We start from the raw sequence: 27,785 nt of genomic DNA, 5'->3' as shown, positions 1-27,785 counted from the left end.
CTTAATGCGCCCGCCGGCAGCACCGGGCCTCGGCCGCTGCCTGTCGCTCCTTGAGCCGCCGCTGGCTCAGAGTCTCTAGCCTCAGTGTCCTCGTCCTCGCCCGACCGCGCCATGGAAGGTTACCACAAGCCGGATCAGCAGAAGCTGCAGGCCCTGAAGGACACGGCCAATCGCCTGCGCATCAGCTCTATCCAGGCCACCACCGCGGCAGGCTCGGGGTGAGCGCGCGGTTCTGGCGGGGCGGGGAGTCGGGTCCCGCGGTCTCACCGGCTCCGTGTCGTGCAGCACGATGTCGCCATGAGGGCGGCGGCGGGGGCGCGGTCAGATGGCGGAACCTTCCGCCACCGGGGCCGGCCGCGTGGGCCTCGCGAGCGCCTCCCGCCGGCCCCGGTTCCCCGGCTCCCGCTCCACCCGAGCGCGCCTCCGAGTTCCGCGGCTGTACCCGGTGGCCACCATGTCTGCTGGCGGGAGAACCTGGCGCACGTGTGGGCCCTAGCCCTCTCCACCAACCTGTTGGTTCCACTGACTTGCAGATGGGGAAACTGAGGCTTCGGGTTTATAGCAATTGTTCAAGGTCACAGCGAGAGTTGGCATTTGAGCCCTTGCAGTGTAAGCGGAAAATTGTGTGGAGAGTCCACCATTTTGCAGGAAACTCCGGGCCCACTCATCTCCGAATCTTTAACCACGCTCCCCTCCTCGACACTACTCCTGCCTTTTGTGAGTTGGGGTCCTGCTTTGGATCCCGGCGCTGCTGAGGACTTCAGGGTGGGGGCGGGGAGGTGACTCGTGTCCGCTACACCCTGGGCTTGGGAGGAAAGAATAGAGGCAAGAACAGACCCTAGGCAGGAGGTTTGCAAAGCTTGTAGAATGGAGGAGCGAGGCCCACACAGAAAGGGAAGTTCTGGGATAACGGTGTTTCCACACTGGGTGATTTCAAGAAATTCTGAGATCTTCATCGGGCCCGGTGTGAAACCGCTGAAACGGAGGTGTGGGCTTCGTGAAATGGTTTGGGGGTCTGTGTTGGGAGTGTTCAGGAGCCCAACCAAGCTGTGAACTTGGAACAAACCAGAAATCTGGATTCTGGCCAGTTCCATACAGGACATATTATAAAGGAGTTAAGCTCGCTGGCCTTTTAGCGTGGGTTCCTACTTATCCTACTCATGCTTTTGAGATGAGTGTTCTCAGGTTTGGACTGAGAGCCCTTTGCCCACCGTACTTCCCCAACATACTTTGGACCTGTTATCTCTCTTTGATTTAGATCGTTGCCTGTGGTATAGGGTGTTCCCTGCCCAAGTAGAGACCTGACTTCCTTTCACACTGTCTTCTTAGCTTAGCACAGAGTTGCTCTTCATGTCCTATATTGCTTGTTCTCTACTGGGCCCTACGATTCCCTTCAGGTTCTGAAGTCGAGACAGAGAGGCGGAGCATTAACTAACTGGTCCCTATGCAGGGGCGCATTTTACAAAGCTGGATAAGCACACAGACCTTGACAAGATCAGGGGACAGCTAAGTGGGAATTCCTGAAATGACACAGCATCCTTGGTTCCTTTCTGATAATCAGTTTACAGGTGAAGACGTTGAAAAGCAGTGTGTTAAGTGGTCTGCACAAACTGGTAATCGGTGGCCATTTAGTACTGCCTGGTGTGGAGCTGGCCTCTCAAAGTCCTCTTGGGTTCGTGGCTGTATCAGGCTGGAGAATGAATCAAGGGGCTGGGGAAAGGTACCCCTTGGAGAGAAATTAAGTAACTTTTTCAGTTGTAAGGGGGCTTACTTCCGAAACCAGCAGAAAAGGTTGCAAGCCGCTACAGAGTTACACTGACGTTTACATTGTAGCCTTAGGAGTTCACTGAACTCTGAAAGTATCCATGTACACAATGGAAGAGGTGGGTATGTAAAACACGATGCCTGTGTTTGCATGTTCGGATTTATTTTAGGTGCAGAAACGTACTACTTGGAGAAATGTTTTTCAGAAGGAAGTGACACTGCTTCTCAAGCTCTGTCACAAGAATGATTTTGAAATATGTGTGCAAAGAGCGTATGTGTGTACAGAAAATTTTCCAGGAAGGCTTGAGATGTGACTGTGTTTGGGGCTCCTGAATGCTTATTTGGAGACTCACTGCAAGTGAATGGGGTCCAGCAAGTAAAGGGATCAAGTGAAGGCAGGCTCGGTACTGAAGTTCTGACCCAGTCAGTTGCAGCCAACTAAACTAACCACCCAGTCAATGTGTCCCATTTTCTAAGATAATTTGGAATCTGGCAGAGAAAAAAAACACTTTGGTCCAGCCTTCATTGGCTGCCCATTGAGGTCGGACATCCTACCAGTTAGAATCCAGGCTGCTGATTTCAGGATGGCAAGTCCTAAGTGGACAGTATCCTATCATCAGCCTTGGCTGCAGTAGACCCCACGAGGTCCCAGAAAGTCAGTCCCACACTGGTTTCTGTGTGGGGAGCTGGGTGGACAGGCCATCCACAGAGGCCTTTGTGGCGGGACTCTCTTGGGTCATCTGCCACGTGCAGAGGCAGCTGTGTGGCAAGGGTCCAACTCATCCAAGCTTTAACTAAAGGAAATTCCAGTGGCCTTGCCAGAAGTGGCCAGGTTGCTGAGGCTAGTGGTAAAAGTTCTCAGCCCTCACCTTGCAGGGTTAGGCTGTGTTAGCCAAACCGATGCACCACCGTCGGGCCTGATTTAAAGGGGAAGTGGTCTGTGCTTTCAGCTAGTCCCTTAGAGTTTCTGACCCACAGCTTTGGGGTGAGTACCTGGAAGGATAAGGTAGGCTAAGACCTGGCTTGTGAGCTTGAGGAGATAGGTCTTCTCCATCTCTGTTTTGAACAGCGATGTCCTTGTCAGAAAGATCCTACCATTCTCTGAGCCTCGGTTTCTCCATCTTTAAATGATGAGATCATAGATAGTCTCATTTTCATTACTATAACAAGATAATAGGGCAGTCTAACTTTATGAAGAAAAGTTTTCATTTGTTTATTTTAGTTTGTTTTTTAGTTTTTTTTTTGGGGGGGGGTGGCTTTGTATTTTTTGAGACAGGGTTTCTCTGTGTAGCTTTGGAGCCTGTTCTAGAACTAGCTCTGTAGACCAGGCTGACCACAAATTCACAGGAATCTGCCTGCCTTTGCCTCCCAAGTGCTGGCATTAAAGGCATATGCCACCAGCACCCGGCCTTGATTTGTTTTTTTAGATTTCTTGATTTTATGTGAATGTTTTGCCTGTAGCACACATACATATCTATGAAAGTCAGAAGAGGCATTGGATCCCCTGGAACAGGAGTTATGGATGGTTGTGAAGCCACCATGTGGGTGCTAGGAATTGAACCTAGGTCCCTGGCAAGAGCAACAACTACTTAGAACCCCTGAGTCTGCTTTCCAGCCCAAAGAAAAGGTTGTTGGGTTTTTTGGTTTGTTGTTGTTGTTGTTGTTTAAACTTGTAGTTTTAGATGGAGAAAGTTCTAGTAGCTTGTCCAGGTGAGGCCCATGGTGGGAATATATATGAAAGGAAGAAACCCAGCCAAACAGGAAGTCAGAGAGCATACCCCCAGTTCCCCATTGACCTTCCAACGTTCTATAACACCTCTACACCCAGGTTCAAACCTCCAACATGTAACACATAACAGCATCCAAACCATGGCTTTCAAATCAGGTTCCTCAGGAGTGAGACTGAGGGTTCAGAGTGAGCAGGCTCTGGGGTCCCTCCCCCTGCTCAAGTGGTTGGGTCTATTTCCCTGTTCCCCAGCTCTGGCATTCAGAGGCATTCTGGGGACATGTGCAGAGGGCCTTTTCAAGACGCTAGTCCCCCTATGTGACTCCTGCCCCTGCCCGACTTGAAGCTGAGGCAAGAGCAAAGTGGTTGGGATTGCCCCAGCAGCAGCAGCCTTTCTCAACTCAGGGTGAAGACACCTGGCAGCTCTTGAGCTACTGGGCTCTTTGCCTGGGCAAGCTCTGAGTCAGCAGCGCTAACGGCCAGGATTCCTTAAAGCTGAGAACAAGGTATGTGCACTAGATTAGGCTCTGCTGGGGACTTCCTGTTAATGCAAACTGGCTCCTAGACTTGGCCTATTGTCTGCAGAGCCTGGATCCATAGAATCGGGAGCAGTTCTCTTTTCCCGGTGTCCACGACACCCCTGAGACCAGGGACCTGGACAGAGCTGGGGGTTCAGGTTTGGTGCTGTTGTATCTAGAGGTGAGGTAGAGCAGAACTCACACTGGGGCCTCTTGCTCAGAAGTTGATTGCATCCATGAATAGGGAAGAGTGCGGTGGAGGAAGGCTGTGCGGCTTGTCTGGAAGTGTAGACTCCTGAGCAAGCTGTCCTTCCACTGACAGATCAGTAACTGCTCCGAGGACGTGCACTGCACGGAGTGAAAGCTTTGAAATGTGGGCTTCTGACGCATTTTGTTTTTGTGGCGTTAGAGAGTGAACCCGGAGTCAGGCAAGTGCTCTACCACTGAATTGTATTCGCAGCTAATTCTGAGATTTTGTTGTTTTTGGTTTTTGGTTCGTTTGCTTATCGAGACAGGATTTCTCTATGTAGCTCTGCCTGTCCTGGACCTTGCTCTGTAGACCAGGCTGGCCTTGAACTCAGATTTACCTACTGAGCTCCCCAGTGCTGGAATTAAAGGCATGCATCACTACTATCCAGCCGAGATTATATATATATAATATATATACATACACACATATATATTTATGGTAATTTTAGTGAATTTATCACTTTTAGGACATTCCTCAGCAAAGGCCTTTCTTCTGCATCTGCCATTTTCTCTCTCCCCACACCGAGTCTGCTTTCCTGTCTCTGAAAATTTAATTCTTCTGGATATTTTATCATAATGGAATTGGACAGAATGAGGTCTTTTGGGTCTGGCTTCTTTCACGTGGTGTAATATCTTTGTCCACATGATGGCATGACTTCTCATGCTTCATTTCTTTTTACCCCTACTCCCCTGAATGTCACATTTTCTTGTCTCTATCCTCCCTCTGCTGGTGGCAGGCACTGGGTTTCTGAACATTCGCTTGACTTCTGAAGACCCTGACAGCCTCAGCCCCCAAATGAGAAGCACATGAGAGCTGATCTTTGGTGTCAGTAGAGCTATTGATCGAGCTGGTTTGGAAGAGGTGAGACAAAGATCTGAAGGGATGGTCTGAGGTCCAGGATCAGGTTCGTTTTGGGTGAGAGTCAGCTCACTGTTCGAGGGACTTCCATCGATGCCTTGAATTTATTTCAAAACAAGGTCTTGCTATATATTCCTGGCTGGCCTGGAACTCACTGTAAACAGCAAGATAGCCTTGAACTCATGGGACACAGTCTACCTCCCAAGTGCTGAGATCATAGGTGTGCGCTAACAAAATAAAAGGGGAGGGGCTATGCATACCGAGTGTGGCAGTACCCCTGTGACCCCAGCTCAGGGTGGAGTGCCCCATGGACTGACTATCAGTCTGTCTAGACAGGTTCAATGAGAGACCCTGTCTCAAAAACTAAAATGGGAAGCAATGGAGGGAGGCAACCTCTTTGTCTTTTCTTTATCTCCCATTCTCCCAGAAAAGCACCCTGAATGCCCCTTTATTCTGTTGTTTTATAGTGTGCATAAATTATATTTGTATGTATTCACAAACAATTATGCTCTGCTCTGCCTCATGCCGTTTGTGAGGTGACGCTGATGTGAGGTCTGGAAATGGTAGGTCACTTGTGGCCACTGCTGGATATATTCCACTCTATTACATTAATCTGTTCTGTTGATGCATGCAGGGGTTGGTTCCAGGTCGTTCCTTGCTGTTTAATGTGGGAACAGTCTTGTTTGTTCCTCGGGGTGCACATGGAACATATGTTTCCATTCTTCTGTATATTCCTATACATGGGCTTGCTGGGTCTGTGGGGCTCAGTGGCCATCCGGTCTAGCTTAATTGGTGAATCCCAGGCCAAATTAACCAAGGGCCCCAGCACATGGGAGGCAGAGAGACAGGTGGCTTTAAGGCCAGCCTGGTCTACAAAGTGAATTCCAGACCAGCCTGTGGGCTTTTACACAGAGAATCTGCCAATGTGGAAAGACCACCAAGGCCATACCCTGGCTCCTTCATGCACCTAGGCACACAAGTGTGCAGCTGAGCACATCACACACGGATCTTTCTTCTGCTCTCTTTAAGCCCAGTCCACTTGTTTCCTGTACTCCCTTGGGTGTCCAGGTCTTTTCCTTTGTAGATTTTAAGCCTTTGAGGCTATGGTAAGGCCATGGTGAGTGCTTAGCCCCTCTGGTTTGTTCATTCATTGACAAACCTTGAGGCTCCTTGGGAGATCTTTGACTTTTCCTGTGGGGAAGCCCAAGAGCAGAGGTAGAAGCCCTCCTGGAGAGGGGACCAAGGAAGTGTGTGTGTGTGTGTGTGTGTGTGTGTGTGTGTGTGTGTGGCGGGGGGTCAGGGAAACATTGCACACTTTCTGGGTAAACTGAACTGGTCAATATTTTAAATGCCCTCTTGGGCCATGACAGCAGTTTTTAACAAGCAACCAAGTCTACTTGTAGCTCCTGTGGGGCACAGAATACCTCCGCCCCCTCCCCACTTCTGCTCAGCCCGCATCTTCAGGTATGTTCTACATGGCACCCACAGGCATCTGATTCAGGCAGGCTGGACTGCAAGGAGAGTTCAGCCCTGAAGCCTCAGCTCCCTGTGCTTCTGACCCCACAGATGTTCTAGAAATTTGGGCTTAAAAGTGGCCATCCTCTCTTAATGTTTGGCTCATTTCTTCTCTCTTGCCTGGAGTGACAGTGAAGCAGAGTCCTGACCTGTGGGGGAGCAGTTGGAGACCCTGAGAGGTTTGGCACCTTGTGCCTTTATCCACTAGTGGCAGTGGTCAATCCACTGAGTACCTTTGTGTTAGCTCTCACTGGGTCCCCCAAGCCCCTTCACAGCATCCACATTCATAAAGAAACTGAGCCTTGGGGAAATGAGCCAACTAAGTCATACCTACTACGGCTTGCAGCCCATATTCCCTGCTCAGAAGTGCATTGCTGTGGGAGAACTGGGCCCCTTTTGCAGGGCTTTCTTAGTGGGGCTTCAGCAGCAGCTGGCCAGGGCCAGATGTGTCGTAGATATCCTCTTCCAGGGCCGAGCAAGGAAAGCTTGACTCAATGGTTTGTTCCACTTATCAACTTGGGGCATCTCTTGTAAATTCTTCGCCTTCCTCCCTGTCTGCTGTGTGAGCTTGGGCATTCCTCTGCCGCAGTCACACTCTGCCGGGTAATTCCTCGGGAGGTCCTTAGTTATGGCCATGCCAGAGTGTCACCCTGGGGCCAGTACCAAGAGTCCTTGCCTCTGTCTTTCTTCTTTGGGGCCTTCCTTCCGCACTGGGGCTTCCTCCCTTAAATTTTCCCATCCCCCCTTAAATTTTTATTGCATTTATTTTTTTTTAAAAAAAAGATTTATTTTATTTTTAGGTGTGTGTATATGGGTATGCGCAGGCGAGTGTAGGTGCCTGTGGAGGCCGAAAGGTGTCAGAACCTCTGGAGCTGGGGTTGGCTACAGGCAGCTCCTCATGTGGGTGCTGGATCAGAACTTGGCTCTTATGGGAGAGCAGTGTGAACTCTTTTAACTGCTGAGTCATCTTGGGAAGGGGACTGTACTCAAAGGGCAGGAAGAGCAGTTGGCCTGGGTGTTCTCAGCTGAAGTTGGTGCCGGGAACAAGGGATTAGGGTTCCTGGGAGACAGGCAAGAGTTTACATGTCCTCCCTCCCTCTTTCCAGGTGTAGTGTCTTTCCCCCCTGACCAGGAGTTCACAGAGATGGTTAAGTACGAGGCTACTGTGTGTTGGGGATGTGGGAACTAAACCAGCATGGACAGTTCTGGATTCCTCTACTAACCTGTCTATGCTGGCAGCGATTTACCCCTAACCTGATGGGGACCCCAAGACGGGAGGAGGCTGCTGGTGTGTTCCCACCCAGGGTTGCATGTGCCCTTGGGCTTGGTATTGGCATGTTATGTTTCAGTGTGAAGCATCTCGAACAATAGCATTAGGGCTGAGCGTGGCTGCATGGGGGGAGGCTGTGTGACTCAATGGAGTGTAGCTAGGCTGATTCCGCAGCTGGCCAGGACTTCTGGAGTAGGGAACAGGTCAACGAAGTGATCCTGTAAGGCCCGAGCTAACCTGGCCTCTAGGATATGATCCCTGTGCTTTCTAAAACCATTCGGCTATCAAAATAAGATTCTAAACTAGAGACCCTACCACTCCAGAACTGGAAGGGCGGGTCCTTGCGTTGCCAGCCCCCTTGGCTCTTATCCACAGGCAGAAGGGGTTTTTATTTTTACAAGGATAGCCTTTTGTGGAAGACGAGCTTGCGTGTTACGCATTTCTCAATGCCAGCTTTCAGAGTGTCCGTTCAGAAAACAACAAGAAAACTAAAATCCAATGTTTCAGGTTTGCAAACCTTCCCTTACCCCTCTGGCCAAGACTCCAATGGACCCTGGAGTGGGCAGAACGCTCCTTATAAGCAGGTGGATTCTGGGCAGTCTCTGGGATGTGGCTCCTTGATCAGTGGTGTAGGTACCATCTCTCAGCTAAGTCGTTAGATTCCCTCTAGGAACACCTACGTAGGTACTAAGCTCCACCCTCCATACTGGGTACTTTTGGGAAAGTGTGGCAGCCTCTGGTACCCACTGGCCACTCTAGATCCTAAGTCACCAACAGTAGCCTCCTTGAAACCTGTACTATGTTTCTAAGGAGTGGGAGCCCGTGGCTCTAATGAGCCAAGCCTTTATGAGTCTCCTTGGAGCAGGCATCCCCAGGCCCCTGACACATGCCAGAGTAGATGTTGTAGGTCAGGGTCTGAGGCCAGGATGCTCATGTCTGTCTTCTCTCCTCGGCCACAGCCATCCCACATCATGCTGCAGTGCCGCTGAGATCATGGCTGTCCTGTTTTTCCATACCATGCGCTACAAGGCCCTGGATCCCCGAAACCCTCACAATGATCGCTTTGTGCTCTCCAAGGTAAGAGCCCTGCTGCCAGCCACACCTCCCTGTGGCTGGGCCCTGTGAGGACCCTGGAATGGTGTGTGGTAGCTCAGCCCCAGCCCATCTTTCCTTCACCTTCACTGCCTGTTTGTCCTGCTCCCCCCATCATGCCTTGTGCTGATCTGATAAATTGAACTTGAGGTAAGGAACCAATGCCCAGAATTAATGGGTTACTCTTCAGTAGCCCGGCACATGAGAGAGACTAACAAAGAGGGGTAGGCTACCGTGGAACCTGCGCTTCTGTGGGGTGTGTGCTCAGTTTTGATGCTGACAGGCAGTACTCGAATCCAGGTCTGGAGCTCCTGTGTCATCTTCTGCCTGAGTCCCTCTGTGTTGTGCCAGCATTCTGAGGGCCAAAGTGTGCTCTCCTTGTACGTGACAATCTACTGCAGTTTGGGTGTGTGGACACCCTGTGTTTCCTCTTCTAGTAAAAATCCACAATTACCCCAAATCCACCTGTCCTCTGGCCTGGCTCAGCAGCCTCTGGTTTCCTGGGGCAGGCTGTGGGGCTTAGAAGTCTGTCCAAGTATGTCCCATGCCAGAAACAGGGATTAGGGTGGCGGCTGCCTGCTGGGGTTTTGGACTTGTCCAGCTGCACAGCTGTGCCCCCTGCACCTGTCATGGTGCCTCCCGATTTTGGACTGTGGGAACTTTGGGCTGAAAACCAAGAGTCTGGAGAGGGATGAAAGAGGAGAAGTGGCCTTCACTGGCTTCCTCCTCTGAAATGGATATCCCGGCTGGCCAGCTCAGCCAGGCCCAGGAGCCGCACGTTAAAGTGGGAACGGCCCCTGCAGCTGTGCCTCTGACCTCCTCCTTGTGCGTGTCCCCACAGGGCCATGCAGCGCCCATCCTCTACGCAGTCTGGGCTGAAGCTGGCTTCCTGCCCGAGGCAGAGCTGCTGAACCTGAGGAAGATCAGCTCCGACTTGGATGGGCATCCTGTCCCGGTAAGTCACCCAACAGGGGGCCTCTTTGGTCCCTGCTCATCTTCCTCTTTCCTATGCACAAACGGAGAGGAAAGAGGTAGAGGAGGTGATGGCAGAGTACTTGTGGTACCCTCAGTGCCAGGTTGGTCCCAGCACATGCTGGCATATCACAGGCACGCTGTGGTGTAGGTATTGCTGGTGCTGAAACCTCTCTATGTATAATCTCCGTTCCCCATCTCTAGTCACTTTGTGTGTTGAGCTGTATTTACAGATGAGGTGATGAGGCTCTGAGTGGTTTAATTCCCAGCCTGAGGTCACACAGTTCACTGGAGGACAGGGCTTGGAATTGAATCCACTCCCATGGTGACTTTGCTGTCTGAATAAGAACTCAGTCTCTAGAAGGGCCTTCTGCAGGGGAGCGGTTCACTGGTTCAGGGTGGAAGTGTTGCCCTGGCTGCCGTGGCCAGAGAAACCAGGGTCTTAGGGGGTGAGTTGGAAGCAAACGGCTCTTTCCTGGCCCCTTGAATAACTGTGGATCTCTCTTTTGACAGAAACAAGCCTTCACCGATGTAGCCACTGGCTCCCTGGGCCAGGGCCTGGGAGCTGCTTGTGGAATGGCATACACAGGCAAATACTTTGACAAAGCCAGGTAACCCACACTCCCTACTCCTTCCCTTGATAATTTTGAGGGAGGTTCCTCAGTGGTCCAGGCCTAACCCCTCCTACATTGCCCCTGGCTTCTCTTCTTGCCTAACTGGGGCTAAGTAAAATAAACCTGTGCCCCCTTCTGCCCTCGAAGTCCTGAAGATGGTGATGTGGTCTGCAAACGGTGGTTGCTCTGTCCTGTCCTGTTTCACAGCCACTTCTAAATAATCACTCAGAGATTTACAGGATGTTTGTTCTATAGTTCAGGCTTATTACTAACTAGCTTTTACATTTAAATTATCTATTTCTGTTAATCTGTGTTTTGCCACATGACCGTAGATTTACTGATCTGCTGGCATCTTGCTTCTTGGGTGACTGGCTCATGTCAGGAGTCAGGGAGAGACTCCGCCCTTCTCCCTGCAGCTCTGCATGGATTTCCCACCTAGCAGTATTCTGCCTTGCTATAGGACAAAGCAGCTTTTATTATTAACCAATAAGAGCAACATACATTCACAGCATACAGAAGGGTTATTCCACAGCATTGGTCAACACCCTTTTCAGATGATATCAAATCAGATGTAAGAGACCCTTCCAGAGTCTGGCTGTGAGGCCAGGTTCGTACCCTGAATACATGGTGCCGCCACACGCCCTCAGTCTAGTGGCTGGATCCTATAAGTGTCAGAGAAGCCTGCCTTCCTACCCCCATGTCTGACTGGCACCAGGAAGCTTGGCCTGTGCTATTCTGGAAGGTTCCCGGGTTCTTGTCACCTCCCATCAGCTGGTGAAGAGACTGGTAGGTGGGTACGGCCTGGTTGTTGGGTTAGCTGTTCTGGACTAGGTGGTTTATAGAACTCCAGTGCCCTCGGGACAGATTTCAGCCACTTGGTCTGCTGTGGACAGGTTGCATCAAGGAAGTGAACAAGCTGCTAGGAATAACCACTGGTCCAAACAGTTCCTCAGCCCGCTATGTGGGAACAAGGCTGAGTGCCAGGTTTCACTAGAAGCCCCACTGAGGAGAGGGTGTGAGGTGTCACTGGGGAGAGCACTTCTTACCTAGAGCCTCTGGTCTGACTCTGAGTGTCCCAGGTGCCCTGTGGGCAAGGAGCTTCCTAGGAGGGCTGGAGGGGACTGGTCTACAGCCAGGAACATCCCACTTCCCAGTAAGTCAACCCTGCAGAAGAGAGGGCATGGCCAGGTCCCTCTGGGGGCAGGTGGCTGCAGGAAGCCTGACTGCTTTGCCCACACACTGGGAAGCACCTGTTCGTGGGAAGTTCTTGGGGGGGGGGGGCTGTCTGGATCAGCTCTCTAGGAGAGCCCCAGCCCTTCCAGGACCCTACCCCTCAGACCAGGGTCACCCACAGCACAGCCTGCCTTGCAGTTCCTGGCCGAGCTTTAGGGCGAGCATAGCTACGCCCAGAAATGACTCATTCCCAGGTAAAGTACACAGAATAAGCTGTGCTTAAGAACCTGCTATTCGGCCTAGAGCCAGAAGGGTGAGTTAATTATTCCTACAGTTGCTTGAAGTAATTCCCTGGGAAGGAGTGTTTCCGACCTCGACATAATAGAACATGTATACCCCTCCAGTATAGGAAGAAGGGCTTTAGTGGGTTCTCAGAGGCTGTGCTGGCTTAGAGCCAGGGTTAGCTGAGGCCTGGGGCCTCAGACAGTACTGTGTAGGGGTGGGGGTGTGGAGGTGAAGGGCCAGGGCACCCAGAGATTATCAGCCCCAGCCAGGCACCCAGAGGTGGCATGCTGATAGAGACAAAGAGGTTGCTGGCACTCTCTCTCCCTGCAGTCTCTTAAAAGTTTTTGTTCTGTTTTGTTTTGAAGTATATTTATTCACCAGCAGTGATACAGTTAAGCAAACAAACAAACAAAAAAACAAGTTTTTCAGTTTTCAAATTCCTGGTATGTTGCCCTTTGAGATTCAGGGACAATCAGCCAGTGTTCCAGGGCTTTCAAAATTCTGGTATTTTAGACAAATGCCTAACAGTCTTCATGCTCTTTTTGCATAGCTAAAATACTTGTTTACCAGAATAAAATACACTAAACTTAGTAGCACTAACTACAACCTAGAGCGATATTAAGTGGAAGACAATAATGTAAAATTCAGGTCTCCTGAAAGATAACAGCTGCAGTAGAATTACATCTGGACCCTGCCTGTTTAGCACGAAGTTACAGAGCAGTAATAACAAAAAAAAAAAAAAGGATTAGCTCTCCATTTTATTGTTTATTTATAGTCCTAATTGCTGTGGCTAACCTTGAATTTATGATCATCCAGCCTCGATTTCTTTCATAAGCGGCTGGAATTATAAGCACACATCTCCAAGTCTGGCTCCCTTTCCTTTCCCTAATTTAAATCTAAGAATATATTCCACATTAAGTCTTCATAAAAGGATTTACAAATTTGTAGTCCTAATATAAGTTCACATTCTGCTTTTTAAAATCCTAGACATATCCCCCGTCTCCATTTGTCTAGAGCAGTGAGGAGGTGAATGCCTATGCCCGTGGAGATCAGTGGATAACTTGAAGACAATCAGGGACGTGGGGAACTGAACTTAGTTGGTCAGGTTTAGCTCCCGCCGAGCCCTAAAACATGCTAACAGTCTAACCTAGGCATTCCTTGGGGTTAAACTAGCAAGAACTGCTTTGGTGTCTACAATGCCCTGTCCTGTGGGCATACCATAGACCAGTTAGCTCGTCTTGTTGGACGTGCAAGATGGTTTCCGTGAGCATTGACCTGACCTTTATGACTTCACCTTTGCAGTCCCTGGCCCTTGTTTGTCACTGTAGAGCTTTTATTTCTGTGATCTAAAGAGTAAATAGGATCTATCAACATTAGGCTGGCATGCTGGGCAGCGTGAGCCTTTCATCCCTGCATTCAGGAGGCAGAGCATGCGGATCTCTCTAAGTCAAGGCTACATTGCGAGACCCTGTCTTAGCTACAAAACAGCAAATCACATGCATTAGGCAGGCACCTCTACCTGAAGCGAATCGGTTCTTGACTGGCCTAAGTCTTTGTGGTTTTAAGCATGTCTCACTTCTTTGGTTTTTCGCAGGGCAAGCGAAGGCCTTGTCTAATTGAGTTAGCACTCCTCTGCTGAGTTACTCCCCCAACCCCATCATCTTTGGATTTTTTTTTTAACTCTGATGTACAGAGTAAGTCTGATATTGACAGTTCTGTCAGTGACTGGGTGCCTTCTTAGTTTACAGCCTCTGGAGAGCCGTACTGAGACGGGTCCTCAAGTGGATCACAGTATAGCACCAGTCCCTAGCATTGGACAGGTCTGGCATCTCCAGCTAGGTCCCCTCATTGATCCCCAGCATCTCAGGACTTTAGGATATCCTCCTCTCCTTAGTCTTTTGACCCTATGGGCCAGCCTTGTCTCTGTCTCTAATCTTGAAGTATAAGACTATGCTGTGACCCTGGTTGGCCCCAGTCTGACTTTGTGGAAGTGGTTGGACATGGGACACAGCCATTCAGCCTCCTTAGAAACTCTTTCTGGAGGTCAGGATCCCCACATGCTTGCCTCTCTGGCTCCTATCACAGAGGTCCTTTTGGGGAGCTCCTTTCGGGTGTTTGGGAAGAGGGAAGATGACCTAAGGAAAATCACGGTCCAGAAAAGCATGTGTCTGAAATGTGGGCCCTTTGGGTCAGGGTACCAGTGACCCCACCCAGTAGATGGCTCACAAGAAAAATCCCAGACAGGGAAGCATGCAGAAAGTTCTCTGGCCTATTGGCTGAGGAAGTGCTGAGTCATGCTGACAGCTCTAGCTGCCTGGCTCTTGGCCTGCAGTCACTCTGAGGATTCAAACTGCTGTCATGAGCAGCTAAGGGGTATATATCCTCTGTGAGCCTGGCCAGGCAGAACCACACAGCCGAACGTGGGGCAAGGTGTAGGGTATCCACCCCCCCCCATGTGTTTTCCTATATAGCAAGCTGGACAGTCCAGGCCACAGATACGTAACCTTCAGACACAAGTCCTTTGGCAGATCTGAATGTTTTCCTGTCCTCTGTGGATTTGGGGAATTCAGCTCAGGGAGGTCACTCAGCTCAGGGTCCAGCACCAACCATGAGCAGACCCATGATGGAGGAAGGCAGTTACTCCTGGCTATATCACCTCCGCAGCCTCACCTCTCTAGGCTAGGGGGTCTCTGAGCCAGTCCCCTGCCTCTGGCCTCACTCCGCTTCACCCCACCCTCCCAGGGGACCCACAGATCTTAGTAATGTAGCCTGACTTCATGCTCTTACCTTCACACCCGGCTTTGAGATGCCCACATCTGTCTGTGTTGAGGGCAGAAAGCTCCACTGGAGAACGGACAAGGACAAGAGAGCCTACCCATGAGGCACCTGGACTCTATGCTGAGCAGCTGTGCCTATTCTCTTCCCCCAGGTGGAACAAGCCTGGTTTCCAAGGTCCCATCTATCCTACTCTGGGGTGGTGGGGGAGTTGGGGGGGGCTGTTGACTTGCTCTCCAGCCTATTCAACCTTGTAACTCTTTCCCCAACAGCCCCAACTCTGATTCTTATTGTCCAGATCCTCATCATCTGAGCAGCTAGTCCTGTGGCTCCTGGCGGCTTACTTGTGGAGAGTGGGCTAGGCATTAGGGTCCTAGTGACGCTATTGACCTAGCCGTGTCCCTGCTGCCTGCTCTACATTAGCCATCTGTGTGTCTGGCTGTGCCTCTGTCTAGTAGGTTTCTTGGGAGGGTGGTATTGAGGGTCTCATTCTCCACTTGCCTTTTGTCCACAGCTACCGCGTCTATTGCATGCTGGGAGACGGGGAAGTGTCCGAGGGCTCTGTCTGGGAGGCCATGGCCTTTGCCGGGATTTACAAGCTGGACAACCTCGTTGCCATTTTTGACGTCAACCGTCTGGGCCAGAGTGACCCAGCCCCACTGCAGCACCAAGTGGACATCTACCAGAAGCGCTGTGAGGCCTTTGGGTATGTGTGAGGCCGTGGCCCGAGAAGGACTCTGTTAAAGCAAGCTTATTTACGTGGTTGCATAGCTCATCACCTAGATGCTAGTCTGTTTACGGGGGAAGAGTCCACAGGTGCACATAGGCTCAGTCCATGAGGCTGAAGGACATGTAGCAAAGTGAACATGAGTTGGCTAGTCCAACCCCAGCATCCTGGAAGGTAGGAGCAGGCTTCCTCGCTACTGAAATAGTATCAGGTTTTCTCAACTTCCCACTTCAACCTTCAGGGACAATGAGTTCAGAATCCAGTGTTGTAAAACTGGGAAGGTCGGTGCAAGCCTCAGGGCTTCCCGCCTCAGCGTTTCTCCTCAGCCCCAAAGACAAGAGGGTGGGGACTCTAAGGTGCCCGTATGGCTGAGAAGGCTATGGAGGACGGCTGGCTGGGAAGCAAGCTGGGCTGGGGAAATGTGGGGCTTGAGAGCCTTGGGTGGGGCGTTCATGGCTTCCCTTTGCAGTGAATTGTGTGGTTGTCGATGAGGACCCCTGTCGAGGTTGTCTTGGCCTTACAAAGGGGGAAGATAGGCCCGGCGGTGTTGGCGCATGCCTTTAATCCCAGCACTCATGAGGCAGAGACAGGCGGATCTCTGTGAGTTCGAGGTTCGAGGTCAGCCTGGTCTACAGAGCTAGTTCCAGGACAGGCTTCAAAGCTACAGAGAAACCCTGTCTCAAAAAAAAACAAAAAAACAAAAAAAAACAAAGGTGGAAGATGTGGGTTAGGAATATTCTTTCTGTTGGGCAGATAAGGACACAGCCACAAGGTGCCTATACGGTGTTTCCCCAAGACTGTACCAGTCTGGAAACTTGAGTATAGACCTGGCAACACCCCCTGGGGTCTGTATCTGTAATTCCTTGTGTCCTCATACAACTTGCATGATGACCTTGGACAAATTACCGTGTATGTCTGTGTGTTTGTGTGTGTGCGCGTGCGCACACATGTGTTACTGAAGTATGGAATCAGGACCTCATATGTTTGGCAAGCACTAATACCACTGAGCTACATCTTCTGTCTATTGCCATCTTTATTAATAACCAAAAAGGTGGTGGTGAGGGCATAGCTCAAGAGTAAAGCCCTTGCCATGCATGTGGCTTTGGGTTCAGTCCCCAACGGTGTTCAGGCTCACAAAGATGTCCCAGCTCCTTGACAGAGGATAGGGAACACAGTTGAGTGTTTCAAAGTTTGCAGCATCTGTGGAGGAATCGGGTGGACACTGAGCCAAACATTTTATTAATCTAATAACAGGTGCATTCCAAACTCAGTGCGTTGTCTCCAAAACATCTCTTAGTAGGAAATGAGCAGATGGGGACGAGAGGACGGTGCATGACCTAAGCATTGAATTATTTGAAAGGAGGGAAATTAAAAGTGACCAAAGGAGGCAGAATAATGCGGGGAAAGGAAGGAAGTCCAGATTGGAAGCAGTGGTGTCTTAGACTTTCCAGCTGGAGAAAGCTATGGGGTGGCATGCAGGCAAGCTCCCAGATGCTAGGCCATATCTTTTCCTGAGGGCTTTTGTGGGTACTCTGGCATCTGGCTGCCCCTTACCCTGTGCCACCTCTCTCCCCAGTTGGCATGCCATCATCGTGGATGGACACAGCGTGGAGGAGCTGTGTAAGGCCTTCGGCCAGGCTAAGCACCAGCCGACAGCTATCATTGCCAAGACCTTCAAGGGCCGCGGGATCTCAGGTCTGTATGTGTTCCTCATCCCCACAGAGGGGATGTGCCTGGAGAAATGCCTGCTCTTGGTCATTTTCCTAAAGTGGCTGGTCTCGACTGAGCCATGTAGACAGGCAGACGTTTTGTAGTGAGACAGCCCCTCCACCCGACCTTAGTGTACGGTGTCATTTAATGGAGTGTTTCTGCCAGCTCCAGCCATCTGCCCTGGGTTGCAGCGTAGCCTGGAATTGTACAGCCCAGGAGCTCCTGGAAAGACCTGAATTCTCCCCCAAGGAAGTAGTACATTGGGGAGAGGCTTTCCTTCACCAGGCTGTAGATGATGATTCCCTGCTTGAGAATGAAGCAAGCATAGTCCCTCTTCAACACCCAGGGGTGAACTCCAGATACCAAGGCCTCGTTTAACCCTTGCCTCCTTTAAAGATGGAGGAACATGAAGCCATATGCTATCAGAGTCAATGAGACATCTCACCTCACTTCTGATGGTTGTAATAAAAAGGACAGAAAGAGAACCAGGAATGTGGCCCTTGCCTGCACTTGGGTGGTGGAGGCAGAAGGGAGCAAGGTCCCCTCGGCTACTTAATGAGCTGTAAGCCAACGTGGGTTATGTGAGACTCAAGAGGAAAAGGGGGCTGGCGAGATGCCATGGTAGGTAAAGGTGCCTGCTGCCGCCAAGTCGGCCGATTTGAGTTAAGCCCTGGAACCGACATGGAGGTTCAGGTTTGGGGGTGCCTCAGACTGCCTGGTACTGACTTGTGAGGGTTGATCTGTTCTTGGATCTCCTTAGGCCGCAGTGACATAAGTTGGAAGTATTCTCTCCCTTCCGACTGTCAGTTTTATCTTCTGCCAGGGATTCCTCCCTACTCCCTGCAAAACTGAGTCTGAGTTCTCCAGCATGGCCTGCAGAGCCTGGAGCAAGGGTCTATGGGGACAGTGGCAAAGGGGATACGCATCAGCCCATGCTCAGCTCCTCCTCTTCTGTGGCCCTCCTTTTCTGTCCCTAATGATGTCCCCGTTGTCCTTTCCTGTGACACCACCATCCCCAGAATTTTCCTGCCTGACGACTTTCTCACTTCTCCGGTTTTATCCACAGGGATCGAAGACAAGGAGTCATGGCATGGGAAGCCCCTCCCCAAAAACATGGCTGATCAGATTATCCAGGAGATTTACAGCCAGGTCCAGAGTAAAAAGAAGATCCTGGCCACGCCCCCTCAGGAGGATGCCCCTTCAGTGGACATTGCCAACATCCGCATGCCCACTCCACCCAGCTACAAAGTGGGGGACAAGGTACCTAGTTGGCTCTTTTGTGAAATGGAAAGAATTGGGATGGGGCTGGTTCTTTAGTTTCCTGATCTCTAAGCCAAGTTGCCTCCAGAGGTCTGTGGAAGGAATGAGTCAGTGGCAAAGGGGGAAGCTCAGGCTCCTCCTGTCTGCTCCTGATGGGGGAGTTAGGTACCTGCAGGGGCTCAGACAGGGCAAGGGACTTACCCTTGGTCACACAGTAAGCTTCTAGTTGAAAAGGCTGCAGACTTCAGGGCTCCTTTGTGGTCTGGTAGAAGCTAGGCAGAGCTGTATTAGTCTGTGCTTTGCCGAGTAAAGCCCTTCATGGAGCCTGCAGCCTTCTGATACTCAGGCCTTTGGTCTTGTGTTTTGGCCATTTCCAGGTCTCGCTGGGCTTTTTTGTTCTGTCTCCCTTTTTGTGTTGTTGTTTTTAGTTTCTTGACGCCAAGTTTCACTGTGTATAGCCCAAACTTGGCCTTAAATTCAGCATACTCTTGCCTTCGCCTCCCTAGTGCTGGGATTAAATCATGAGCTGCTGCTGTGCCCAGCCTCAGTCCTACACACACCTCGGTGGTACTCAGAGCCTTCGTTCCTCCCCACAGATAGCCACCCGGAAGGCCTATGGACAGGCTCTCGCCAAGCTGGGTCACGCCAGTGACCGCATCATTGCCCTGGACGGGGACACCAAAAATTCCACCTTCTCAGAGATCTTCAAAAAAGAGCACCCAGACCGTTTCATTGAGTGCTACATTGCTGAGCAAAACATGGTAGGTGCTGGAATAGGCTCAGGGGTACAGCCAGCCTCAGCTGCAAACCACCATGATGCGGGTGGGGGCAAGATGAAGTCCTCTTCCTCCCTGGGGCAGCCATATTGGCAATGCCAACTGCCAGCTATGGGCCAGCTCAGAGAAACCACAGCAGCGACTAGGAGCCACATTGACCTTTAATCTTGAATAGCCACTTTGGGGGTGATTATTCCCAAGAGACAGTTACACATGGAGGGTCTTGTATGTAAGACAGGTATGGTGGTAAAGGGACCTGCTGGTCTATAGAACCCTTCTTTTTAAAAAAAAAAATTATTTATTTATTATGTATACAATATTCTGTCTATGTGTATGCCTGCAGGCCAGAAGAGGGCAACAGACCTCATTACAGATGGTTGTGAGCCCTCATGTTGTTGCTGGGAATCAAACTCAGGACCTTTGGGAGAACAGGCAATGCTCTTAACTGCTGAGCCATCTCTCCAGCCCCTAGAACCCTCATATATATATATATATATGATGTGCTCTCATTAGTCCAGGCTGCCCTAGATTTCAGTATGTAGCTAAGGCTAGCCTTCAATTCCTAATCCTCCTATATTCTGAGTGCTGGGATTGCAGACTGCCACCATACCTGGTGTCAAATGGAAAATGATTTTTCTTCCACAACTTTCACAGATACACATAACAGATATACATACATTTTCATATTCTCAAGTCTTTGTACAAACACTTAACACTTTCTTCAATGTAGGTTACACAAAATATTTATAACATAGTTATCATAGGGGCTGGAGAGATGGCTCAGTGGTTAAGAGCATTGCCTGCTCTTCCAAAGGTCCTGAGTTCAATTCCCAGCAACCACATGGTGGCTCACAACCATCTGTAATGAGATCTGGTGCCCTCTTCTGGCCTGCAGGCATACACACAGACAGAATATTGTATATGTAATAAATAAATAAATATTTTTAAAAAACAACATAGTTATCATAGCTATTTCTATTTTACAGATAATAAACACATTAAAATTCTTAACTCACTATTAAAGAAGAAAAGGAAATTAGCCAAGCAAATGTAGTAACAATCTCAGGAGAAGAGCCTGTTCTGCCCTATTATATAACACTTGTTGACTCTATTATGCATTGAAGGAAGATGATTTTTGAGAAGTTTTGCAGTGATTATTAACAGATTGTAGGCATACTGAAGTCTCATGTGAGTTAGCATGCTAGGATCGCAGGCTCTTCTACCTCCCACGTGTGGTCTAGGGAGGGCTCTGGGCTCCCTGCTCTTCAGGGCTGACCTGCCCTTCCTGTCCTCAGGTGAGCATTGCTGTGGGCTGTGCCACACGCGACAGGACAGTGCCCTTCTGCAGCACTTTCGCGGCCTTCTTCACGCGGGCCTTCGACCAGATTCGCATGGCGGCCATCTCTGAGAGCAACATCAACCTCTGTGGTTCCCACTGTGGCGTGTCCATTGGTGAGCTGAGGCCGGATGCTACACCCAGTGCCTTCCTTGCCTTAGATCAGGGGTGTGAGGGGTTGGGACCGGGGTGCCAATCATCTTCTCTTCAATACCCCAGGAGAAGATGGGCCCTCCCAGATGGCCCTGGAAGACCTGGCCATGTTCCGGTCAGTCCCCATGTCAACTGTCTTTTACCCAAGCGACGGAGTGGCGACAGAGAAGGCAGTGGAGCTAGCAGCCAATACGAAGGTTAGTTAGGTGGCCGTTCTTTTTGAAACTAGTTCTTCCGTAGAGAGACTGAAGGGGGTGGGCAAGCACAGAGAGTCGGTCACTGGTGCCCAGGGAGGCATTTCCTGACCTTGTCCCTGGTGTTTGTAGAACTTAAAGAAACAAGTACAGGAAGAACACCGCTCTCGGTGCTTCATGGTGGTGGTGGCCAGATGGTCAACACCTGCCGGTTTGACAGCTGCTCGTTCCTCTTTGAGCTGAGGAACAGAGCAAATTGAGCCTCAGGGTTCAGATCAAGAGCTGCCTGACAGAGACTAGCATGGGGTTTCCCATTTCTCTCCTGAGATCAGGGTCTGACCCTACTGAGGCATTCTGGGGAGTAGCCCTACTGAGAGGTCAGGAGAGCCCCCCTTCTTGCTTGCGGTCTGAGATTAGCTAAGCCGAGGCTGCCTCTCATGTGTTTAGAGGTCCAGCCACAGAGACCAAGCTCCAGCTCCTGGCTGTAGCAGCTGGGACACGGTGATTGTAGCTTATCATTGCTTGGTGGCTGGAGGAGGCTTGTACCTAGTGGCCCTCTAGAAAACTCCCGCCTCTATCATAGGACAGGCCTAAGTGCTATCCTGTATTTCTCAGTTTATCTGTTCCAATCTCAGGGCATCTGTTTCATCCGGACCAGCCGCCCCGAAAATGCTATCATCTACAGTAACAATGAGGATTTCCAGGTCGGCCAAGCCAAGGTCAGTGCCCTTCGGTCTGAGAGAACCCCAGAGAGCCACCAACCCTGCTGCTGCTCCCACTTCACGTTCCCCTTGTCACCCCCAGGTGGTTCTGAAGAGCAAAGATGACCAGGTGACGGTGATCGGGGCCGGTGTGACTCTGCATGAGGCCTTGGCTGCTGCAGAGCTGCTGAAGAAAGGTGAGGAGAAAGGGACCCAGGCAGGCTCCAGACTGAGCGCTGTCACAGAATCTCATCTAGTTAAATGATGCCAGCCACTGAAGCCACCCTTTGAGTCATTCTGCCATGTCCGGCGAGACGCTGAGTTCTAGAACCTATGGTCCCAGTGTATCATATCAGAGGCCTTGGAGCCTGATGATAGGACTGGAATGACGGCTCAACCAAGCCCTAGTTAAATAAATTACTCACCATCATTGTGCCTCTGTTTGCCCATCTGTAAACTGGTCCTTAACCTTTGGGACTATCCTGAGGCCTTAGGTGTGACTTTGCATTCGTACTGTTATTATAGGTATTAATGTCAGCTAGTGATAGCGTAGGGCAGGCATTAACCTCTCAATAGGATCACCAGACTTGTCACTTCTCAAGCTGTGATCAGGAAGTGAAGGGTGGTAGGTGACTTCAGAGTGGCCTGTACGCTTTGAGGGCAAACAGGACTGAGGCTGTAGCATGCCAGGCCTGAGAGTCAAGACAGCCCCGCCCAGGCAGGGCATCATGGTGAGCATCTAGCTTTTCTTGAGAGGGTGACTAGCTACAGCTCTTCTTCCTATCACTCCGTAAACCTTTGCCATAGAGCAGACATCTGAAGCCGCCCTTTATCTTCACGGGCATAGGAGGATCAGGGCCCCCACATACTACTCTGTCCTTAGACAGCCAACAGGGTACACAGCTGAGCAGGATCTCTCAGAGGGCACTGGTAAGCAAAGCCTCAACAGTGAGGACAGACGGCCCTAGAGAGTAGTTCTTCTAGGCCAGTAGCTATGAGACAATCTTCGAGACACCCTACTCAGGATAAGAGAACCCTGAAGTTCCACGACAGGCATAGCACAGCACGTAGCTCTTCTCTTAGCTGTGTCCTGGTCTTCCCTCACAGAGAAGATCAGTATCCGTGTGCTGGATCCCTTCACCATCAAGCCCCTGGACAGGAAGCTTATTCTTGACTCTGCCCGCGCCACCAAAGGCAGGATCCTCACTGTGGAGGATCACTACTATGAAGGTAATTGGACTGTACCAGACTGGGTCAGGAAGGCTAAAGAAAGGGGCAGGGGCAGGGCCAGGGAGCCAAGGGGTAGACAATGCATTAAATTCCTCTGCCTTTGCCATTCTCAGCCCTGGCAAGGATTCATGGAGCTTAGCCAGTCTGCAGCTGTAAGTTAGCTGGGTCCCTAAGCCAAAGCCCTCACAAGAGACCAAGTCCCAGCTGTACTGACATAAGGTTGTGTGTTTTCTGGCTACATACAGAAGGTCATCTTTGGTCATTTCAAAGCAGATCCTACAAGCACTTGCCACGTTTCTTAGAGGCGTCTCCGGGGAGGATGTGAGCTTAGACTCTAAGGTCAAGTCCACAGCTTGGGGTCAAGCTGCCCTCTGCCATGTGTGCACACACATACTAAATAAAAAGTTTACAAACTAAAGGAGCTGGAAAGATTCGGCAGTCTGCCAGAGGACCTTGGTTCCATCCCCAGCATCCACACAGTCGTTCACAACCATCTAAAACTCCTATTCCAGGGGACCAATAAAAAAAAAAGATGTTCCATGGGCACATTTTTTTTTCAATTTTTTTTATTACTGATTTTTATTGAGCTCTACATTTTTCTCTGCTCCCCTCCCTGCCTCTCCCCTCCCCCTTTAACCCTCCCTAAGGTCCCCATGCTCAATGGGCACATTTTTAAAAAGGTTTGGATTTTTTTTTTTCTGTTAGTTGTGTAAAGCTAAGTGTCCTGGCAATCAATGTCCCTTTAAATCCAGCATTCAGGAAGCAAAGATGGGTGAATCTTTGTGAATTCAAGGTCACCTTGATTTACCTAAGGAGTTCTCAACCAGCCAGAGCTACAAACAAAAATAGTTGAAGGGCTCAGTTGGTAGAGTCCTTCCCTAGGATGCATGAAGTCTTGGGTTCCATTCCCAGTACTGCATAATCGGGCAGGGGGCTTATACTTGTAATCCCAACATTCTGGGGGTCGAATTAAAAGAATCAGAAGCTCAAGGCCATCCTAGACTGTGGTCAGTTTGAGGCTCTCCTGAGCTGTCTCAGGAAAAACCAGACTGAAGTGTACATTTGGACTTGGAGTAAGTACTGAGTACTATGACGGATTAGTGATGTCTGCTCTGGCAAGGGGAGGGGGCATGTGCAGCTGTTGCCATCTTGGGCTCAGACTGAAACCCATCTGATTTTCCTTTTTCAGGTGGCATAGGTGAAGCCGTGTCTGCTGCAGTCGTGGGCGAACCCGGAGTCACTGTCACCCGCCTGGCTGTTAGCCAAGTGCCAAGAAGTGGGAAGCCAGCTGAGCTGCTGAAGATGTTTGGTATTGACAAGGATGCCATTGTGCAAGCTGTGAAGGGCCTTGTCACCAAGGGCTAGGGGGAGCCCTGGGGAAGGCGTGGGGTGCTGGGTGGGAGAACCATACATTCCTGCAAGGTTCTAGCAAGGTGCTGAGATGCGTACTAAGAAGAGACGTAAATATATGTTTTGAGAAAAACTAACCCTGAGACCATTTTTCTCTTTGATGTGAACATATCCAGTGTGAGCTGTGGGAAGAATGGGGGAGGGAAGAGGGCGGGAGACAGCTGACTCTCCACTTGGAGCCAGGATCTGGGTGTCCCCAGGAATCAATCACCTTCCCCTGTCCAGCCTCTCCCAGCCACAGCCAGGGGACACTCACTGCACCCTGCCTTTTAGCCAGACTACGATCCAGCCCCTCCCACCGTCCCTAGTGTGCCCCAAAGCCAGCAGTACTCTTCGGGAGGCTTCCTGCTTAGAAACTCTCCTGGATCCTTCATAGCCTCTTCAAGTCCCCCAAGTTCTTGCAACTCTTGTCAAAAATTGGAGGATTCATTTGTTCTTTGTCTTTTGGGAGACATGAGCTGCCGGCAGGCTTCCCAGGAAGTGCTCAGTGCCTTGGGAAGGATGAGCATCTGCAGAGCTGTTCTCATGTCCGCCCTTGAGTCTGAGCAGAGAAAGCCCGTCCTACTGATCAGCTAGTGGGCTGTTTGGCCAGATCTGGCTGTGCCAGGGACTGTGTGGCACCAACTCCAGAAACAGCAGGGAAGGTAGGTCTCAGGGAGATGACTGGGACTTCTCAGTGGGTAGCTGGATTCAGGGCAAACCCTGGGAGGCTTGGAGCCTACGTATCTGAGAAAAGCAGGCAGACCATTTCCCTGTCTGGGACAGCTGAGGGACAGTGGGAAGGGACTGCTTCTCAGCCAACAGTTTGGAGCCCTCACATAATTACAGTGTTTTGTTCTTACATAGTCGATAACAACAACAAAATAGTAAACTGTAAAACCATACAGTGTTTTGTTCTTACATAGTCGATAACAACAACAAAATAGTACACTGTAAAACCAGAGGTCTGGACCAGTGCTTAGTCACCACCTGGTGGTCATCTGCGGTACTACAATGCTAAGCACACCCCGTACATAGGAATCAGAGAAAGGAGATTGGGGAAGGTGCTGTGTTCTGAGCTCTGGGCAGCAACTGCTCGCAGCAGGTGGAGGAAGTGACAGTGGCATTACTGAAAACCTCCGGTACTACTTCATACACACACACTTTATTTACTTCTTCCTACAAGATAATGTGATCCTTGGCCCGGTGTGGACAGTAAAGGACCACAGCTTGGATTTTTGTGACTCTACATTTTTTTGTCCCTATGGCCTCCTTATAGGAGAAACTATGCAGTCTTTGTCCTAAAGGATGATGGGAGCAGCCTTTAGCTTAGTGCCCGTATGTGTCAACAAAGTTGCTGCACTATGTAGTGGTAACAGGCCTATGTAAAGACGTTTCCAAAAGCCAAATGGGACATATACACCCAGCTGCAGGACCCATGAGGCTTTGCTGAGCGTCCCCCTGCTGTGAACCAAGGATTTGAGCAGAATTAGCTAATGAATGCAAGGCAGTGTGATGGGAACTAGAGGGGCAAGGGCTTGAGTTGGTGCGGTGAGAACGTCCTAAGTGCCTGGGCCAGCTGTCCAGTACAGTTGGGGCAGACTTGTATATGGATGGATGGAGGAGCAGGTGGGGGTGGCTCTACTTGCTAGCTTGTATAAGGCTCTGGATTAGGTCCCTAGCACAGCAAGGGGTGGGGTTCAGAGGAGCACTTGACTTCCAGAGCAGAGATGGGAGGGGACGCTTCCTCACCTTCAGACTGCCCAGCCTCCCCAAGGCCCACACTCTCTCTAAGGAGACCATGAGAGCTTGAGCTGGCAGATGCCTGGGAAGGGAGCGGGCTAGCAGAGCCCCCAAGGCCTGTGGCAGTCTTAGATCCAGTTCTACAACATCAAAGACTCAGGAAGCTATGACTTCAGGGACCTGGGGCTCCGAGGAGTGAGTGAAATTGCTGCTGCTTTTTTGCTGTGCAGGTTTCCAGAGTATGCTAGAATCCCAGACACTCCAGCCTTGAGAGCCCGGGGAACCCTCACTCCTCCTGTAGCCCCCATGGAGGTGGGAAGCCTGGGCAGGACGTCTGAGGCATCCTTGTAGCTTCTGGGCTCGCTTGGGGCCAAGGCTCCAGGCTGCACAAAAGGCCACAATCAATTCTGACTTTTCCTCCACTAGTGAGAGCCTCCTGCAGCTGGCAGAACTCGCACCGCCTCAACGGCCAGGCCGTGTAACACGGCAGCAGAGGAGGGTGCCCTGCTCACCTCTCAGCTGCCAGCTACACAGGTGGCAGGGTAGTGGATGCTCACAGTTCTGGAGGGACAGATCTGTGGGGTCCCACCTCCACTGTCCCCAGGTTCCTGCTGCCTCATCTGTGCAATAGGAATAATGACAACTTCCGTAGGCTACTGGGAAAATGAGATGGGTATTAAATAATGCATCAGATGTTGTGAGGCCGATAAGGGCTTGAAGATGCTGCTTTTCTTAGCCCTTCATTCAGGGCAAGTAGCCTTTGGCACCAGGTTTCCTGAGATTACAGACATGGGGCCGTCTGTAATATGTGAGTCAGGTCCAGAACTCAGGAAGCTAAGCTTCCCAGAATTCTTGGCTATTAGACATGATGACTGTTATTACCATGGCCCTGTCATGTTTGTTGAGATCTAATGACATGCTATACAATTTCACCCTTTCAAAAAACAAGTCAGTGGTTTCTCAGTACACTACTCATTGAGTTGGACAGCATTTCTATCATCCCTGAATGGGAGACGTGCAGCTTCAGCCAGCACCCTCATGACCGGGATCCGCACTTCTGGCTGCGTTCCCTCTCCAGGTGGAGGCATGTGGAGGCACTCTGGACCTCTGTCCTGGGTGTCCTCCCTTTGAGAATGGAAAAAGGTGAGATGAAAGCCATAGTGGATATTCTGGGTGAGGTTCCAGAAATCGGCCTCTCTGGAGACCTGGGATGCAGTCAGTGTCAGTCACGAGACTTCTCCTCCCCATGTGGGGACTCAGTAGAAACCCCCAAGCCTGGATTGGGATGGGTGCTGATGGAGCCCTTGCAGCATGGACACCCAGTTCTTCATTGGAGCTAGCTTGGGAACAGATAGAGGCTAGGTAAGTCATAGTCTTGGGAAGCATGAGCCTTTTGTTTCAATCAGCAAGGCAGGAAAAGTCTGTCCTAGGAGCTGTCCCCCAAGAGCCTGACACAGAAAGGATCCTGTTCCCAGCCCTCTGGACTGGAACTAACAACGTCCCAGTCTGGTAGGGAGGAGTCCAAAGCCACAGAAATTCCAGTCTTAGGCTCTGACTACATAATAAAACACAATGAAGACTAGGAGCCACATCTGTGAGAGCCAGTGAGGGAGAAAGGGAGAACAAGAAGAGGCAAATCGGGAGCTCGAGAGATGGCTCGTTGTTAAAAGCTCTGACTGCTCTTCCAAAGGACCTGGGTTCAATTCCCAGCACCCGCATGACGGCTCCAACCTGTCTGTAACTCCAGTTCCAGG

At 50.6% G+C, this 27,785-nt stretch overlaps 1 protein-coding gene across 2 annotated transcripts; it reads left to right on the top strand.

The window, feature by feature from the left end:
• On the top strand, window positions 1–24,386 carry Tkt (transketolase). Of its 2 annotated transcripts, none has more exons than XM_005348752.3 (14): window positions 1–218; window positions 8,861–8,978; window positions 9,835–9,948; window positions 10,479–10,576; window positions 15,327–15,518; window positions 17,116–17,234; window positions 18,316–18,509; window positions 19,106–19,270; window positions 20,581–20,737; window positions 20,841–20,971; window positions 21,604–21,687; window positions 21,773–21,866; window positions 22,777–22,899; window positions 24,089–24,386. In XM_005348752.3, the coding sequence occupies exons 1-14, from the start codon at window positions 112–114 to the stop codon at window positions 24,262–24,264; spliced, it is 1,872 nt and encodes a 623-aa protein (XP_005348809.1). In that variant the 5' UTR covers window positions 1–111; the 3' UTR covers window positions 24,265–24,386. The 2 variants fall into 2 exon arrangements, with proteins under 2 accessions (XP_005348809.1, XP_026635565.1); XM_026779764.1 differs by lacking the exon at window positions 1–218 and adding an exon at window positions 629–717.
• The last annotated feature ends 3,399 nt before the right edge of the window (window positions 24,387–27,785 follow it).

Source organism: Microtus ochrogaster, chromosome 6 (genome assembly GCF_000317375.1).
Source record: "Microtus ochrogaster isolate Prairie Vole_2 chromosome 6, MicOch1.0, whole genome shotgun sequence".
Classification (NCBI taxonomy): Eukaryota; Metazoa; Chordata; class Mammalia; order Rodentia; family Cricetidae; genus Microtus; species Microtus ochrogaster.
Note: the sequence above shows the minus strand (reverse complement) of the source record. Positions and strands in the feature narration are given on the sequence as shown.